This window comes from Oryctolagus cuniculus, chromosome 11 (assembly GCF_964237555.1).
Source record: "Oryctolagus cuniculus chromosome 11, mOryCun1.1, whole genome shotgun sequence".
In the NCBI taxonomy this organism is placed as follows: Eukaryota; Metazoa; Chordata; class Mammalia; order Lagomorpha; family Leporidae; genus Oryctolagus; species Oryctolagus cuniculus.
Genome location: NC_091442.1, coordinates 55,573,864 through 55,587,675, shown reverse-complemented (window position 1 = coordinate 55,587,675; position 13,812 = coordinate 55,573,864). Strand labels below are relative to the sequence as shown.

General features: G+C 56.7%; 1 protein-coding gene across 1 annotated transcript; it reads right to left on the bottom strand.

Annotated features, from left to right (window-relative positions):
• Nucleotides 1-207: 207 nt before the first annotated feature.
• LOC100346360 (keratin, type II cuticular Hb6) lies at nt 208-13,460 on the bottom strand. Its single transcript, XM_002711114.5, has 9 exons — nt 12,989-13,460; nt 10,034-10,242; nt 8,515-8,575; nt 7,543-7,638; nt 6,123-6,287; nt 5,809-5,934; nt 2,776-2,996; nt 1,656-1,687; nt 208-618 (listed from the first exon to the last, which is right to left on the bottom strand). Exons 1-9 carry the CDS (start codon nt 13,394-13,396, stop codon nt 467-469), a joined length of 1,470 nt encoding a protein of 489 aa, XP_002711160.2. The 5' UTR covers nt 13,397-13,460; the 3' UTR covers nt 208-466.
• Nucleotides 13,461-13,812: the final 352 nt, after the last annotated feature.

The following is a 13,812-nucleotide window of genomic DNA, read 5'->3' as shown; positions in this document are numbered from 1 at the left end:
CCTTTTGCTATCAGCATTTAATGAAGCTCTTCAAAGCAAAGCAGGAACCATACAGGAATTAGACAAACACAACAGCCTTCCAGGCAACCATGCCAGGTAACCTCAACCCTTCAGCCCTGGCGTAGGAGCCCTTTGGGGGGGGGGTGCTCCAGGAACAGAGAAGCTCTCAGAGCAAGTGCGGGGCTTCCCGGAGCCCCAGGCCCACCCACCCTCCCTTCTGCCTCTTCAGCTGCAGCCCCTCCCACTGAGAACAAAGCCCACACTGGCGAGACCCTCCCCCAAGCTCCTCAGTAGACCCAGGCTTGCACTGGAAGGATAAATCACAAGAAGTTGGAAATGGAACAGCCAGTGCTGTACTCCCTGTAAGGAGAAGTTATTGACCCTGGAGTCTGTGAGACAGAAAGACATCCCCTCCCACCCGTGGGGACTCCCATCAAGCCCACTCTGTCTGGAGCCCCACCCCTTCTTATGTGAACCGCACAGACTTGGCACCAGAGCCGGCCCCCACGACGGAGGGGGAACACAGGGCACCACTGCTGAGGGCCAACCCCCTGAGGCCACACGTGACCGTGGACGTGAGGTCCCCGCAGACCACGCCACCCTGTGAACGGCTCACACCTGCGGACAGAGACACCGGGTTAGCCTGCTCTACCGTTCCAGACACAGTGTGGCCCAAAATCTCTTACAATCAATGCTTGCTTCATTCTCTTGGTCTCCCAGAGGCCAGCAACAAGAGTGTTTTAAAGACCACAGGCTTGGGGCCGGCATTGTGGCACCGAAGGTTAAGCCGTCTCAGGTGATCCTGGCATCCTATGGGAACACCAGTTCAAGTCCTGGCTGCTCCACTTCCAATCAGCTCCCCCTGCTAATGCACCTTGGAAGGCAGTGGAAGATGGCCCAAGTTCTTAGGCCCTTGCAGCCCACATGGGAGACCCAGATGGAGTTCCTGGCTCTGGCTCTGGCCAGGCCCAGCCCTGGCTGTTGTGGCCATTTGGGGCAGTGAACTAGTGGATGCAAGATATATCCCTGTCTCTCCATGTCTTTCTGATGTATGTCTTTCAAATAAATAAAATAATCTTCAAAAAAAATCTACAGGCTAAACTAAACCCATGGCCATCTGATTCTGGATGAGTAAACTGGACACCTAACTCTACCTGGACCAGGCTGATGGTTTGTACACCTCTGAGCAAAGACTGATGGATCATTCTAGAAAAACCATCTAGAACTGTGGCTGCTAGAACAATCAGAGGAGCCGACACCCAGCCTGGGGGCCATGAATACAACGATGACTCAAGAGAAAGTGCCTGCAGGGGGCGCTAGCGAGCATAGCATAAATGGAGCATTTCTTCTAATACATGGGACCCCCTGAGGTGCGTTCTGTGTGTCACTGAGAGGCGTGCTCTGTGTTTGCAGCACACATGAGGGGGCCAGAATTTGCCACATTCATTAACGTAAGCTCCATGGAGGTTCCAGACGGATCCGTGTAGGAGCCAAACAGTTTAGGCCACCCATTTGTCCAGATCCCTGAGACTCCAGGTCTGGAGTCCCTCCCTCAGCGCCTCCCCGGAAGACAAAGCCTCGGTCCCCAGGTAGACGGAAACTGACACTGAGACTGTGACCCCCATAGACAGCCGTGCCACCAAGACCCAACTCACAGATGTTGACAGGGCCCAGGCCTTCGCACAACCTGCAGGGAAGAGGAGATGGGGGGGGGGGGGGCATCAGAGTGAGTCCCTGTGCACCAGGACAAGGGAGCAGGGGCAGGGGCTGGGCAAGGGCTGCCTGCCGGTTGCACGCAATGTCCCAATGCTTAGCACCACCCATGGATCCCAAAGAGACAGGGGTAGGTCAGGTGGCAGGGTCCGCAAAGCCACTCTGTGCCCTGCTTGTTTTCAGCCATGGAAACCTGGCGGACTTGAAGGTCATCCCGGCTGAGCAGCGTCGCACACCCGTTCTCGTGAGACGGGATGAGACTTGAGACACTGGCTACGTGATGCCCTCTGTGTTATGCCTGGGGATGTTTAGGGGAGAGAGGTCCTACAGCTGAGAAGTGGAGGAAGCTGGGACTTGCACCCAGGTGGGCAGGGCAGGCTTGCAACCTGAGCTCTTGGCCCCTCGAAGGGGACCCAGTTGGGGGCTCTGACAGCGCAGCCGCCTGGAGCCAAGGGCGTATGCACCCTCCCCACGCTGAGGTCCTGTGCTTTCACCTCTTGGCTCAAGCTGGAAAGGGTACTTCAAATGTCTTTCCCTTCCCACCCTCTCAGCTCCTCTGCTCCTCCTGAGATGCCTCCAGACAGGAGCCTGCACCTGCACCTGCCCCCGGCTTCTCCTGCAAGTTGCTGCTTCGCTCCCTTGGTCCCAAGGACTAGGCCCCGGGTCAGCAGGATCCCGTCCCTGTGCATCCCTGTGCATCTGAACGGATTTTCTCAATGATCCCCGCTTCTAGGCCCCAATGACCACAGAAATGTCCTTTCTGCCAACAGGGGAATGCAGCAGCCTCAGAAAGCACCGTGGGTATGCCTGTGGGCAGAGCATAGCAGGAAAGAACGCCAGAGTGCCCACCCGAAGACCGGGGCCAAGTTAGCTTAGCCACCAACCCCTGCGGTCCTGGGCAAACTCCTTTTCTCCAAACCTGTTTGTAAAGTAGGGAGATGGGGCGAGACACGGTCTCTAGGGACTTGGTAGGCCTGAATAGTATCCAACTGCAGGATGAGTCCACTCTCCATGGGTGGGGAGCTGAGAGCCCCCCACGCACCCACGCGCCCCTGTCCTCACCTCTGCTCCTCGCCCTCCAGCAGGCGGCGGTAGGTGGCGATCTCGATGTCCAGGCCCAGCTTGGAGTTCATCACCTCCTGGTACTCCTTGAGCAGGCACGCCATGTCCTGCTTGGCCTTCTGCAGGGCCTCCTCCAGCCCCGCCAGCTTGCAGCGGGCGTCGCTCAGGGCCGCCTCGCCCTGCTGCTCAGACTGCGTCACGGCCGCCTCCAGCTTGCTGTTCTGTGAGGGAGGTGTCGAGGGAAGAGGTTTGAGAAGAACGCGGCAGCAGGGGGCGGTGGGGGAGGGGGGAGCCCAATAGGACATTGCTCAAAATAGGCAGCATTTGAACCTGAATCTTTTTAAAGACATACCCCAGGGCCGGCGCTGTGGCACAGAGGGTTAAGCTGCCAGCTGCAATGCCGGCATCCCATGTGGGCACTGGTTCAAGTCCCAGATGCTCCACTTCCAGTCCAGCTCCCTACTGATGCACCTGAGAGAAGCAGCAGAAGACAGCCCATGTGTTTGGGCCCCTGCACCCACGTGGGAGACCCAGAAGGAGTTCCAGGCTCCTGGCTTCAGACTGGTACAGCTTTGGCCATTTGGCGAGTGAACTAGCAGGTAGAAGATCTCGATCTCTCTCTCCACCATCTCTCTCTCTCTCTCTCTCTCTCTCTGTAACTCTGCCTTTCAAATACATCAATTAATCTTTAAATAAAGAAATACACCAAAGGAAAATAGACTAGGCAGGAAAACCATCACTCCTTTTTCCTTGATTTTTGTCCCACCAACCAACTTGCTGGAGGGAGGAAACGTTCGCACTGAGGTATTGCGGATGATAGCCACCCTATGACTGTGTGCGCACACGGTCGCTGGTGCTCAAGGCACCTGCACGGATGCCACTGCCTTGTTGGACCTTCAGAGTGAGTGACCCTGCAGCTCCTTGGGGCAGGCATGATTGTTTCCATTATGCAGATGAGGAATCTGGGGCACAGAGAGGCTGCCACTGCCCTAGGCTAGCCTCGGTCTTCAGAAGCCACTCTAAAGCTCTTAATCTTCCACACAACACCCAGAGTGCTAACCACGCCCACCTCTGGCCCCACTGGGCAGAACACATCCAGATGCAAAAGAAATTACAATGTAATCATAGGGAGGATTTCAAATCTTCTCCGATGTCACTTCTTAAACAAACGGAGCCAGCGCCAGGGCTCACTTGGTTAATCTTCCGCCTGCGGCGCTGGCATCCCATATGGGCGCCGGGTTCTAGTCCTGGTTGCTCCTCTTCCAGTCCAGCTCTCTGCTGTCACCCGGGAGGGCAGTGGAGGATGGCCCAAGTGCTTGGGCCCCTGCACCCACATGGGAGACCAGGAAGAAGTACATGGCTCCTGGCTTCAGATCGGCGTAGTTCCGGCCGTAGTGGCCATTTAGGGGGGTGAACCAATGGAAGGAAGACCTTTCTCTCTCTCTCTCTCTCTCTCTCTGTCTAACTCTGTCGAATAAAAAAATAAAAATTAAAAAATATAAATAAAAAAAGTAAACAAATGTGGGGCTGGCGTTGGGGCTTAGTGGGTTGAGCGACTGCTTCCAATGCTGGCATCTCATCTGGATGCCAGTTCAAGTCCCAGCTGCTCCACTTCCAATCCAGCTCCCTGCTAATATGCCTGGGAAGGCAGCAGAAGATGGCCTGAGTGCTTGGGTCTTGCTATCTACTTGAGAAATCCGGATGGAGTTCCAGGCTCTTGGCTTTAGCCTGGCCCAACCCCAACCCCAGCCATTGTGTTCATTTGGGGAGATCTCTCTTCCTCTCTCTCTTTAACTCTGCCTTTCAAATAAATATTTTTTAAAGATGTGAACCACCATATTTCACCTTCTCTGCTATGAACCATAGCATGCTGTTTGTGATACATTTTGCACAGTGACTGAGAATAGTTGCCCAGAAAGGAAAGGAAAGAAATGGAGCCAGGCAGGGTGCAGAGACAGCATCATGACAGACCAGGATCACAAATGAGTGGGGAGAGCATGCAGCTCATTTTCTATTTTCTTACTAAATGTGGGAAATTAAAATTAAGACCCTACTTAGTGTGTAGACAACAAATGAAGTTCAGAAGGGTTAAAGACCTGAATGTGAGAAATAAAACTGTAAAATTAAAAGAGGACCAAACAAATGTAAGAAAATATCTCTATTGTCTTGAAACTTCCTAAGTATAAACTAGGAAGCACAGGACTGTCAGGTTTGGCAACATTCAAGTTAAAGGTCTGGATCAGTACAAAGCATTGAGCAAAGCCAACAGCTAAGAGTGATAGAAGAGTGACAGCAACAAGTGTAACTGCCCGAGGTGACAATTGGGACCGAATGGATAGGAAAATGCTGCCCATCATCATGAAAACAGACAGGACTCACAATAGAGAAATGGGCAGGTGGTAGGAACAGGCAATTCTTTTTTTTTTTTTTGTGGACAGGCAGAGTGCACAGTGAGAGAGAGAGAGAGACAGAGAGAAAGGTCTTCCTTTTTCCGTTGGTTCACCCCCCTAGTGGCTGCTTCGGCCAGCGCACCATGCCAGGAGCCAGGTGCTTCCCCCTGGTCTCCCATGCAGGTGCAGGGCCCAAGCACTTGGGCCATCCTCCACTGCACTCCCGGGCCACAGCAGAGAGCTGGACTGGAAGAAGAGCAACCGGGACAGAATCTGGTGGCCCGACCGGGACTAGAACCAGGGGTGCCAGCGCCATAGGCGGAGGATTAGCCTATTGAGCCGTGGTGCTGGCCAGAACAGGCAATTCTTAGAAGGGGTAATACTCCTACAGGTGAGTCTGTGAGGAGACACTCAATATCACCAAGCAACTGGAACAGTGAGAATTGAAACAGCACTTAGGTGTGAGCTCCACAGGAATTTGGAAGTCTGGTCATAGCAGGTACTGGGACAGGACAGTGAGGGTGTTATCTGGCCTCCCAATGACAGTACAGCCCCCGGAGTTAGGCAGGAAACAGAAGTGGGGTGAGAAGCATCAGGAGGCCCCAGCAAGGTCCCAGTGCCCCCCACCCGCACACACACACACCTGCTGCTTGGAGTTCTCCACCTCGGCTGTCAGCCTCTGGATCAGGCGGTTCATTTCACTGAGCTCATCCTTGGTTCTGCGCAGGTTCTCACCCTGCTGGGTCACCGTGGCCTTCATCTCCTCGCACTGCAGGATTGGGAGGCAGCGTTCAGAGGCTGGAGGGCCGGCGGAGCCAGCCCGCTGTCCTGCAGAGGCGCACCTCCCGGCTCTGCCCTGCCTGGGTCTCAACAGCACCCCACGGGGAGCGCATGGATGCATTTCGCAGGGGAGCTCCAGGTTCACAGCGCTCCTCCGTGCTCAGCCCTCCAGGTTACCTTGGATCGGTACCAGGACTCGGCCTCGGCCCGGCTGCGGCTGGCAATATCGTCGTATTGAGCCTTTATCTCAGCCACGGCTGCATCCATGTTGAGCTCCCGGCTGTTGTCCATCTTCACCACCACCGAGGTGTCGGAGATGTGCGACTGGAGCAGGAAGATTTCCTGCAGGAGGCAAGACGCAGGCTCAGCTCTGCATCCCCCGCTCCAACCCTGAAAGCCCCGGGAAGGAAACCAGACAACTCCGGGACCAGCAAGCCAGGGAAAGCGAAGGCGTGCAGCTCTACAAGGAAAAGTCTGGAACAGGACCACGGCCTGCAGGCAAGGAGTCAGAGGGGAACACTGCTAACCAACGCCAACATCAGCCAGGCAGTTCCACATGTGTGGCTGCAAACTGGACCATTCCACTGAGCCATCTGCTAAAAATCACCAACCAGACCGCAGCCAGAATCCTGGATCATCTGATCAGGTTTCTAGACTACTTGTGTTAATACGTTAGCTCTCTACTTCTGCCCTCGCTGTGTACACAGGGAGTGAACTGCAGCCTTTCAAATCCTCTAACAGGGGCCGGCGCTGTGGCATAGCAGGTAAAGGCACCACCTGCTGGCATCCCATATGGGCGCTGGTTCAAGTCCCAGCTGCTCCACTTCCGATCCAGCTCTCTGCTGTGGCCTGGGAAAGCAGAAGATGGCCCAAGTCCTTGGGCCCCTGAACCCACTTGAGAGACTGGAAGAAGCTCCTGGCTCCTGGCTTCAGATTGGCTTAGCTCCAGCCATTGCGGCCATTTGGGGGGTGAACCAACAGAAGGAAGACCTCTCTTTCTCTCTCTCTGCCTCTCCTTCTCTCTGTGTGTGTAACTCTGACTTTCAAATAAATAAATAAATCTTTTTTTAAAAAAATTGTCTAAGGAAGGGCATCACCCACTTCTTTTTTATTATTATCATCAGTCTTTGACAGGTGCAGAGACAGACTGCTCCCAGCCTCTGGTTCACTCCCCCAAATGCCCACAGCCACCAGGGCTGGGCCAGGCCCAAATCAGGAGCCTTGGGAATTCAATCTAAGGTCCCCCCTTTCTCCCCAACCCAGGGTAGCAGGAACTCAACGACATGAGCCAGCACAGCTGCTGCATTCCAGTCTGCATCAGCAGAAATCCGGGGTCAAGAGCCAGAGCTGGGACTCACTCCCAGGTTCTCCTACATGCAACACAGGCTTCCAGCTTCTGGCTTAACTGCTGAGCTGTGCACCTGCCACCAGCCACCTCTTCCATTTGGAAAGGATGCCCGAACAAGAGAAAACTCCCCTGTGGTCACAGGAGCCGAGCATGACTTTCCCTGGAGCCCAGGAAGACGACCAGCCACACCCAGAACATGCCTGCACCTCCTTCCTCTGCTTGCTCTCCCGGAAGTGGGGAGAGAGTTACCTCCTCATAGATGCGCCGCAGGAAGTTGATCTCTTCCTCCAGCACCTCCACATTGGCCTCCAAGTCCGCCTTTCGCAGATAAGCATCGTCCACGTCCTGGCAGAGACAGACAGGAGAGGAAGGGAGGGGCCTGGCCCTGCGCTGAGCATCTGCCCGCTGCCTGCGGCCGTCTCCTCAGCCTCCGCCTTGCTTGTCCAGCCCGCACGTCCACGGCTAAACCGGTGCTAAGGTTTGCAGAGGATCTGCATCCCAAACTTATAACAGAGCTTAAGCCACACAGCTGTAAGCTCACAGGACTAAGAGGGTGGAAATTAATCTACTTATGGCTGTTAGGGTGAAGCCCCTGTGACTGAATCCCAGTGCCTTCCTAAGGGGAGAGAGACCACAGATGGACAGACAGACACATGCACCCCCTACCTCTTTTCGTGTGATGCTTGGCTCTGCCACGCCAGCAAGGAAACCCAAGCTGCGAACCTCCAGAGCCGTGAGCCGTAAGTAAACCTCTTTTCTCTACGATGTGGGATGCCTCGGTTATTTTGTTCTAGTACCATAAAGCTGACGGACATTCCTGGACTTCTCATCTTTGCCCTCAGGGTGCCCCCCAGCTCCGCATGCAGAAGCAGGGCAGTTTGCTCTGTCCCTCTGCGGCTACTCCCATGCCATGAACCTCAGTGGGACCACCAGGCGGTGGGGGATGGGGGGAGAATTGTGGGGGGCGGGGAGGTGGTGATATCCACATGAGGGCCAAACATTTAAAAGTGGGCATTTCCGCCCATCAGGGGGTTTACAAAGGCCAGGCAGTGTCTTCGATGAGTGGGTTCTTTCCAAGAAGCCTCCATTGGCCCACTCTGGCTACTCCGACCAAGCCAGCCCCCTCACCCAGCAGGGCACCTGAACCTTGTGGACTGGCCCTCGAGAGCACACCCAGCGCCAGTGGCTGCCCCATGTCCCAGAGGAGGAGGGGTCGCTCACCTTCTTCAGTGTCACGAACTCGTTCTCCGCTGTGGCCCTGTAGGTCAGTTCATCTTCAAACCTGAGGGGACAGACACGGGCGGGTCGGCCACGGGGCTGGTTAGCCTGAGCCCCTGCTTGGCAGAGCTCCCCGGGGGTTTTCCTGTGCTTTCCATGTGCCTTTTGCAGAGGAGATGTGGCCAATCAGAAGGACCCAGGACCTGGGCATCTGTCCCACTGTGCTTGGAGTTACCATGATGCCCCTCTCTGGCGCTTGGGTGGGGTCACCTGGGGAGCGCTGAGGCGAGCAGTGAGCACAGCTGGCCCTCCGTGTCCGTGGGTTCCACACCCACGGGTCCACCGGAACTGAACATACGAATCCACAGAGTCAATCAACCACGGGTGGCAAATGTGCCTGTACTGAGCATGCGCAGACTTGTTTGCAGCTCATATGCACTGGTCGATGCAGTATAATAACCGTTCACACGGCACTGGCCTTTGTGGGCAATCTAGACAGGCAGACGCCCTTAGCTTCCCTGCAAATACGCCGCCGTCCTAGATCAGCGAGCTGAGCATCTGCTATCCACGGGAGTCCCTAGACCCCACCCCGCTGGACTCATGGGATGCAACAAACAACGGCAGGTGTCCCAAGGAACCCTTCAGCTCCCCAAATGCACAGAGGACAAAAGCTCCAAGGATACAGCCCCTCTCGCAACATCCAGAATTCCGGAAAGGGAGCCAGAGTTCAGAGGCAGCTCCCCAGCCCACCTCCCCCAACCTGGCTCCTCTTCCCTGGCCAGGAGCAGCCCTGCCTCCCCTCCCCCTACAATGTGGAAAACCAGAGTTCCCAGGGTTTTTACAACTGTTTAACCACAGGGCAATTTGGGCCTGCAGTAAACTCTGGCTCTTTAATTAGCAGCCCCCACAGCCTGAGTGGGAGGCAGAAACTGAGGCTTGGGAGCTGAAGAGGTGCCTGCCTTTGCTTCCCCCAGGGAAAGTGTCCGTCTGGAGGCGGGAACTGACTTCCCAGATCAGAGCCAGGGCCGGCCGGTCAATGTCAAAATCACACTGAGTTTTCTCCAAGGGGAGGAGAGACAAGGCAAAGGATTTACGCTGGTGTTTGTGTCCTGGAGCCCTATGGAAGGAGAGGCCCCGCCTATGGAAGGGGAAGTCTGTCTGCAGAATAAGTAAACCACGAATCCCAATTCATCGGATACTTTGTATGGTGTTGGCCAGGTCTTCGCTAAGGTATCTCTTCCAGGGCGCTCTCTTTCCTGCATCCTGCAGGCACCTGCTCTCCACCCTGTGGTCACTTCTTGGTCTCTCTCTCTCTCTCAGTCTCTGAGTCTGTGGTCCCTACGGGCGTCCCACCCCTCCCAGATGGGGAGCTCTTCTCTCTCTCTCTCTCTCTCTCTCTCTCTCTCTCTCTCGATCTTTTGCAGTTCCCTGGGGCGGAGCTGCAAGAGCTGGTTGCCTAGTCGACAGACAAGACAGAGCCGCCTCCATCTCCAGGGCCCGAAGCCCTGCGCTACCCACTCACTTCTTCTTGTAGCCCTCCAGCGCCTCCTGTACGTGGTTGAGCTCCGAGGACAGCCGCCCGCTGTCGGCCTCTGCGTACTCCGCCTCCCGCCGCAGCATCTGGAGGTAGCCCTCAAACAGCTGCTCCAGGCCGCCCTGGTAGTAGTCGCGGTTCTGCACGAACTGCAGCTTGGTCTCCAGCAGTTTGTTCTGCTGCTCCAGGAAGCGCACCTGCCGTCAGAGACGGAGGAAGGAGGTTCAGGGGAAACCCAGGGGTGTGTGATCCCCAAGAGCTCTCACTGCCCCCTTGGAGGCGGGCTCTGCCCTTTTCCCCAGGGAACCAAATTGTGCGCAAAGTTGGCAAATGCAGATTGCAGTCCTTCACCAAATAACCACTCCCCTCCAGCCCTCCTAGCACCCAGAAAAGAGCCCACAATTCCCAGCCATCTGTTTATTCCGCCCAGAATGAAACAAGCTTTGATCCTGCAGAAGCAAGGCAAATAACATCGGCCAAGGTGCCCATGCCCCAACCCTGGGGTCTGCAGTGACTATGTCTCATCACATAGCAAAGGGGATCTTGCATAAGGAGTCAAGGTCACAGTGCAAAGACTGGCAGTTGTCATGGGTCACAGCCGGTCCTGAGATTGTCACATGGGCCCTTCAAAGTGAGGAAGGAAAGAGAGAGATGAAGGGAGGGAGGGAGGGAGGGAGGGAGGGAGAGAGAGAGATATGCTCCAAAGAAAGAGGCAGAGGAATTCCTGGCTTTGAACTTGCGGGAAGAAGGGTCCCTGAGCCGAGGACTGTGGGCTGTTCCTAGAAGCTGGGGACACCCACGCAGCCAGCCAGCAGCGGGGAGGGAGCACAGCCTACAACCACTGGGACTCCCTTCTGCCCAAAGCCTGAGCGTCCCTGGAAGCAACTTCTGCCCCAGGGCCTCAGGAACATCTGCAGCCCTGCTGACCCTCTGAGGTCTAAAAATGCACCCACCATTGGTGTCTTGTACCCTGATCCTGGAGCAGTGCCATTGAGGAGGGGAGACCCCGAGGCTGGAATTAGGAGATCCCTGGCTTTCTATCTTTTTTTTTTTTTTTTTTTTTTTTTTTTTGACAGGCAGAGTGGACAGTGAGAGAGAGAGACAGAGAGAAAGGTCTTCCTTTGCTGTTGGTTCACCCTCCAATGGCCACTGCGGCCGGCGCGCTGTGGCCGGTGCACCACACTGATCCGATGGCAGGAGCCAGGTACTTATCCTGGTCTCCCATGGGGTGCAGGGCCCAAGCACTTGGGCCATCCTCCACTGCACTCCCTGGCCACAGCAGAGAGCTGGCCTGGAAGAGGGGCAACCAGGATAGAATCCGGCGCCCCGACCAGAACTAGAACCCGGTGTGCTGGCGCCGCTAGGCGGAGGATTAGCCTATTGAGCCTTGGCGCTGGCAACCCCCTTCGCTTTCTCATTCCACCACCAACCAAGGCCACTTTGCTCGCTCCCTCTGAGCTGCAGCAGGAACAGGTCCCCGGGGCTCCCTCAGGGCCACAGGATGCTTCACTCAGCCTGCACGCTGTCCTGCACACATCTGCTTCGTTGCTGGGATTTCAGGCCAGAATCTGGATCTCTCTCTGACCCTCAGGACGAACCGGGAGCTCTGACAATGCCAGGCCTGTGGCTGCAGGCGAGCTGCTGCCCCAGTCCCTCCAGGGAGGCAGCTCTGTCATTTGGATTCATTCATGGGGCTCCCAAGGCCCCCATCAAAGCTTGCAGTTTGCAGCTATAAAGTGGGTGATTCCCCTCAAGCCCTTAGCCCCAAAAGTACAAGCCGGCTGCAGAGAACAGAACAAAACAAAACCTCTCAACTGCCCACGCTGGTGGGAAGACGAGACCGCACCCTGACTACCCACGCAGTGCCTGCCTTGAGCGTGCACACTCAGGCCAGGCCGCCAGCAGCCCTGTGCCTGCTGCTCTGCAGGATTCAATTCACCACGTGCACTTTGCAGCCTGGAGCCCGTTCTGAGGGAAAGATGCTGGAGGCGGGCGGGTGGCAGGGGGAGAGCCACAGGTGAGCGTTCGAGTCTCTCAGCGGAGACAGCAGTGTCCAAGGCCACACACAATGATCCCTTGGAATCTGCAGGCCAAGGGCCCTCATTGGGATTTTGGGCGGAGCGAGAGAAGATGCCTCCTCCAGGCGGGTGCTGCCTCCCAGCCTCCGCCACCGCCGGGGCACACAGCCAACAACACGGCGTGAGAAGCACTGGCTGGACAGATGGCACCCCCTCCCCTACTCTCGGGGTTGTTGCTGGGCAGTGAGCACCTACAGAGCCCTGCATCGGCTTCTGGGCGCTGATGAAAGGAAGAGCCGTGCGCACAGACCAGGCTGGTTAGGAACGGGCTCCAGGGCCTTGGCCTGCCGACACGTCCATTTCTGAGAGCCGTCACGCAGCCCTGGAAAACAAACCCTCCCATCCTGGGACCTCGGGGGCTGTCTTCCCCTGCAAAGACCATGAGCTCTCAGAGGGGGACACCATTAGGTCAAAGGACCAGAGCTATGCCCCAGCAGGAGGACGTAGTAACAGCAGCATCAGCAAAGCTGATGGTGGTTCTACAGCCTCTCCGAGGACCCTGCCCAAGCTCCCAGCCACCTGCTGCACTCTTGTGGGCGGGGGCGTGGCTTGGGCGGAAGTCCCGGGAATCCACAGCTTTCCTAAAACCTCCTCACCAAGCAGAAGGAGCAAAGGAGCCTCTGGATTCTCTGTGGATGGCAGCCCCTCTGCCACGCAGAGCCGCCCAGCCCCCTGCCGCTGGACAGCAAAGTTCCGGAAGATGGGTTCGTAGGCGCACTGGGCACGGGCATCATCATCCGGCCGCCTGCGACTCTCACAGCAACATTGGAAAACCGGGACTTGATTCAGCCATGTTCTCCAGGTCGGTAGCAGAAGAATCTTAAGCAAATCCCTGGCCCCTGCTAAGCCACAGCCCCAGACCCACCTTGTGGATGAAGGCGGCGAACTTGTTGTTGAGACACTTGATCTGCTCCTTCTCCTCGTGTTTCACGCACTGTGCATTGGGGTCGATCTCCAGGTTGAGGGGCGTCAGGAGGCTCTCGTTGACTGACACAGTGGTGATGCAGGGGGCGCTGGGCCCGCAAAGACCCCCTGCTCGGTAGCCAAAGCTGCCCCCGCCACCGAGGGGCCGTCTGCAGCCCACCGTGATCCGGGGCAACCCCGCAGCACACAGGCTCCGGCTGCCAAAGCCCCCGAGGCACCTGTAGGCCGGCCCCCTGGGGCTGCCCCAGCAGAAGCCCACAGTGGTCAGGCAGCCATGAGCCCCAGGCTTGGGCACCACTGCCGAGCGGGAGCTGAAGTTCCTGGCCCCACAGAAGGAGCGGCTGGCCATGCCTCTGCTGTACCGGGAGGTCCCAGGGCAGGTGGAGGGGACAGGAGGGTGACCAGTGTCATGCAGGAGCCGGTGGAGTGCACCTGCCTTTTATTGCAAAGGACAGCCCCCCACACACACAACATGAAAGGCGGGAGGGAGTCATTAATGCCGGTTACGAGCGTGGGGATCCCCCGCTAGGCAGACAGAGAGGGAACTGAAACTCGGCCTTGTTCATGGGCAAGGTCAAGGGGACCCTGCATCCCAAGGAACCTGCCCACTGCCCTCTGGACCTCGGGCCTACACCCAGTTATTAAGCCCCTGGGCCCTCCCCCTGAGAGGAGTAAGGGGATTATTATCCTCCAAGCAGGCCAAGACAGAAGGGCCCCCTGTCCCGACAAGATCCCACATGCTCCGTGACACCCCCCCCCCCGCAG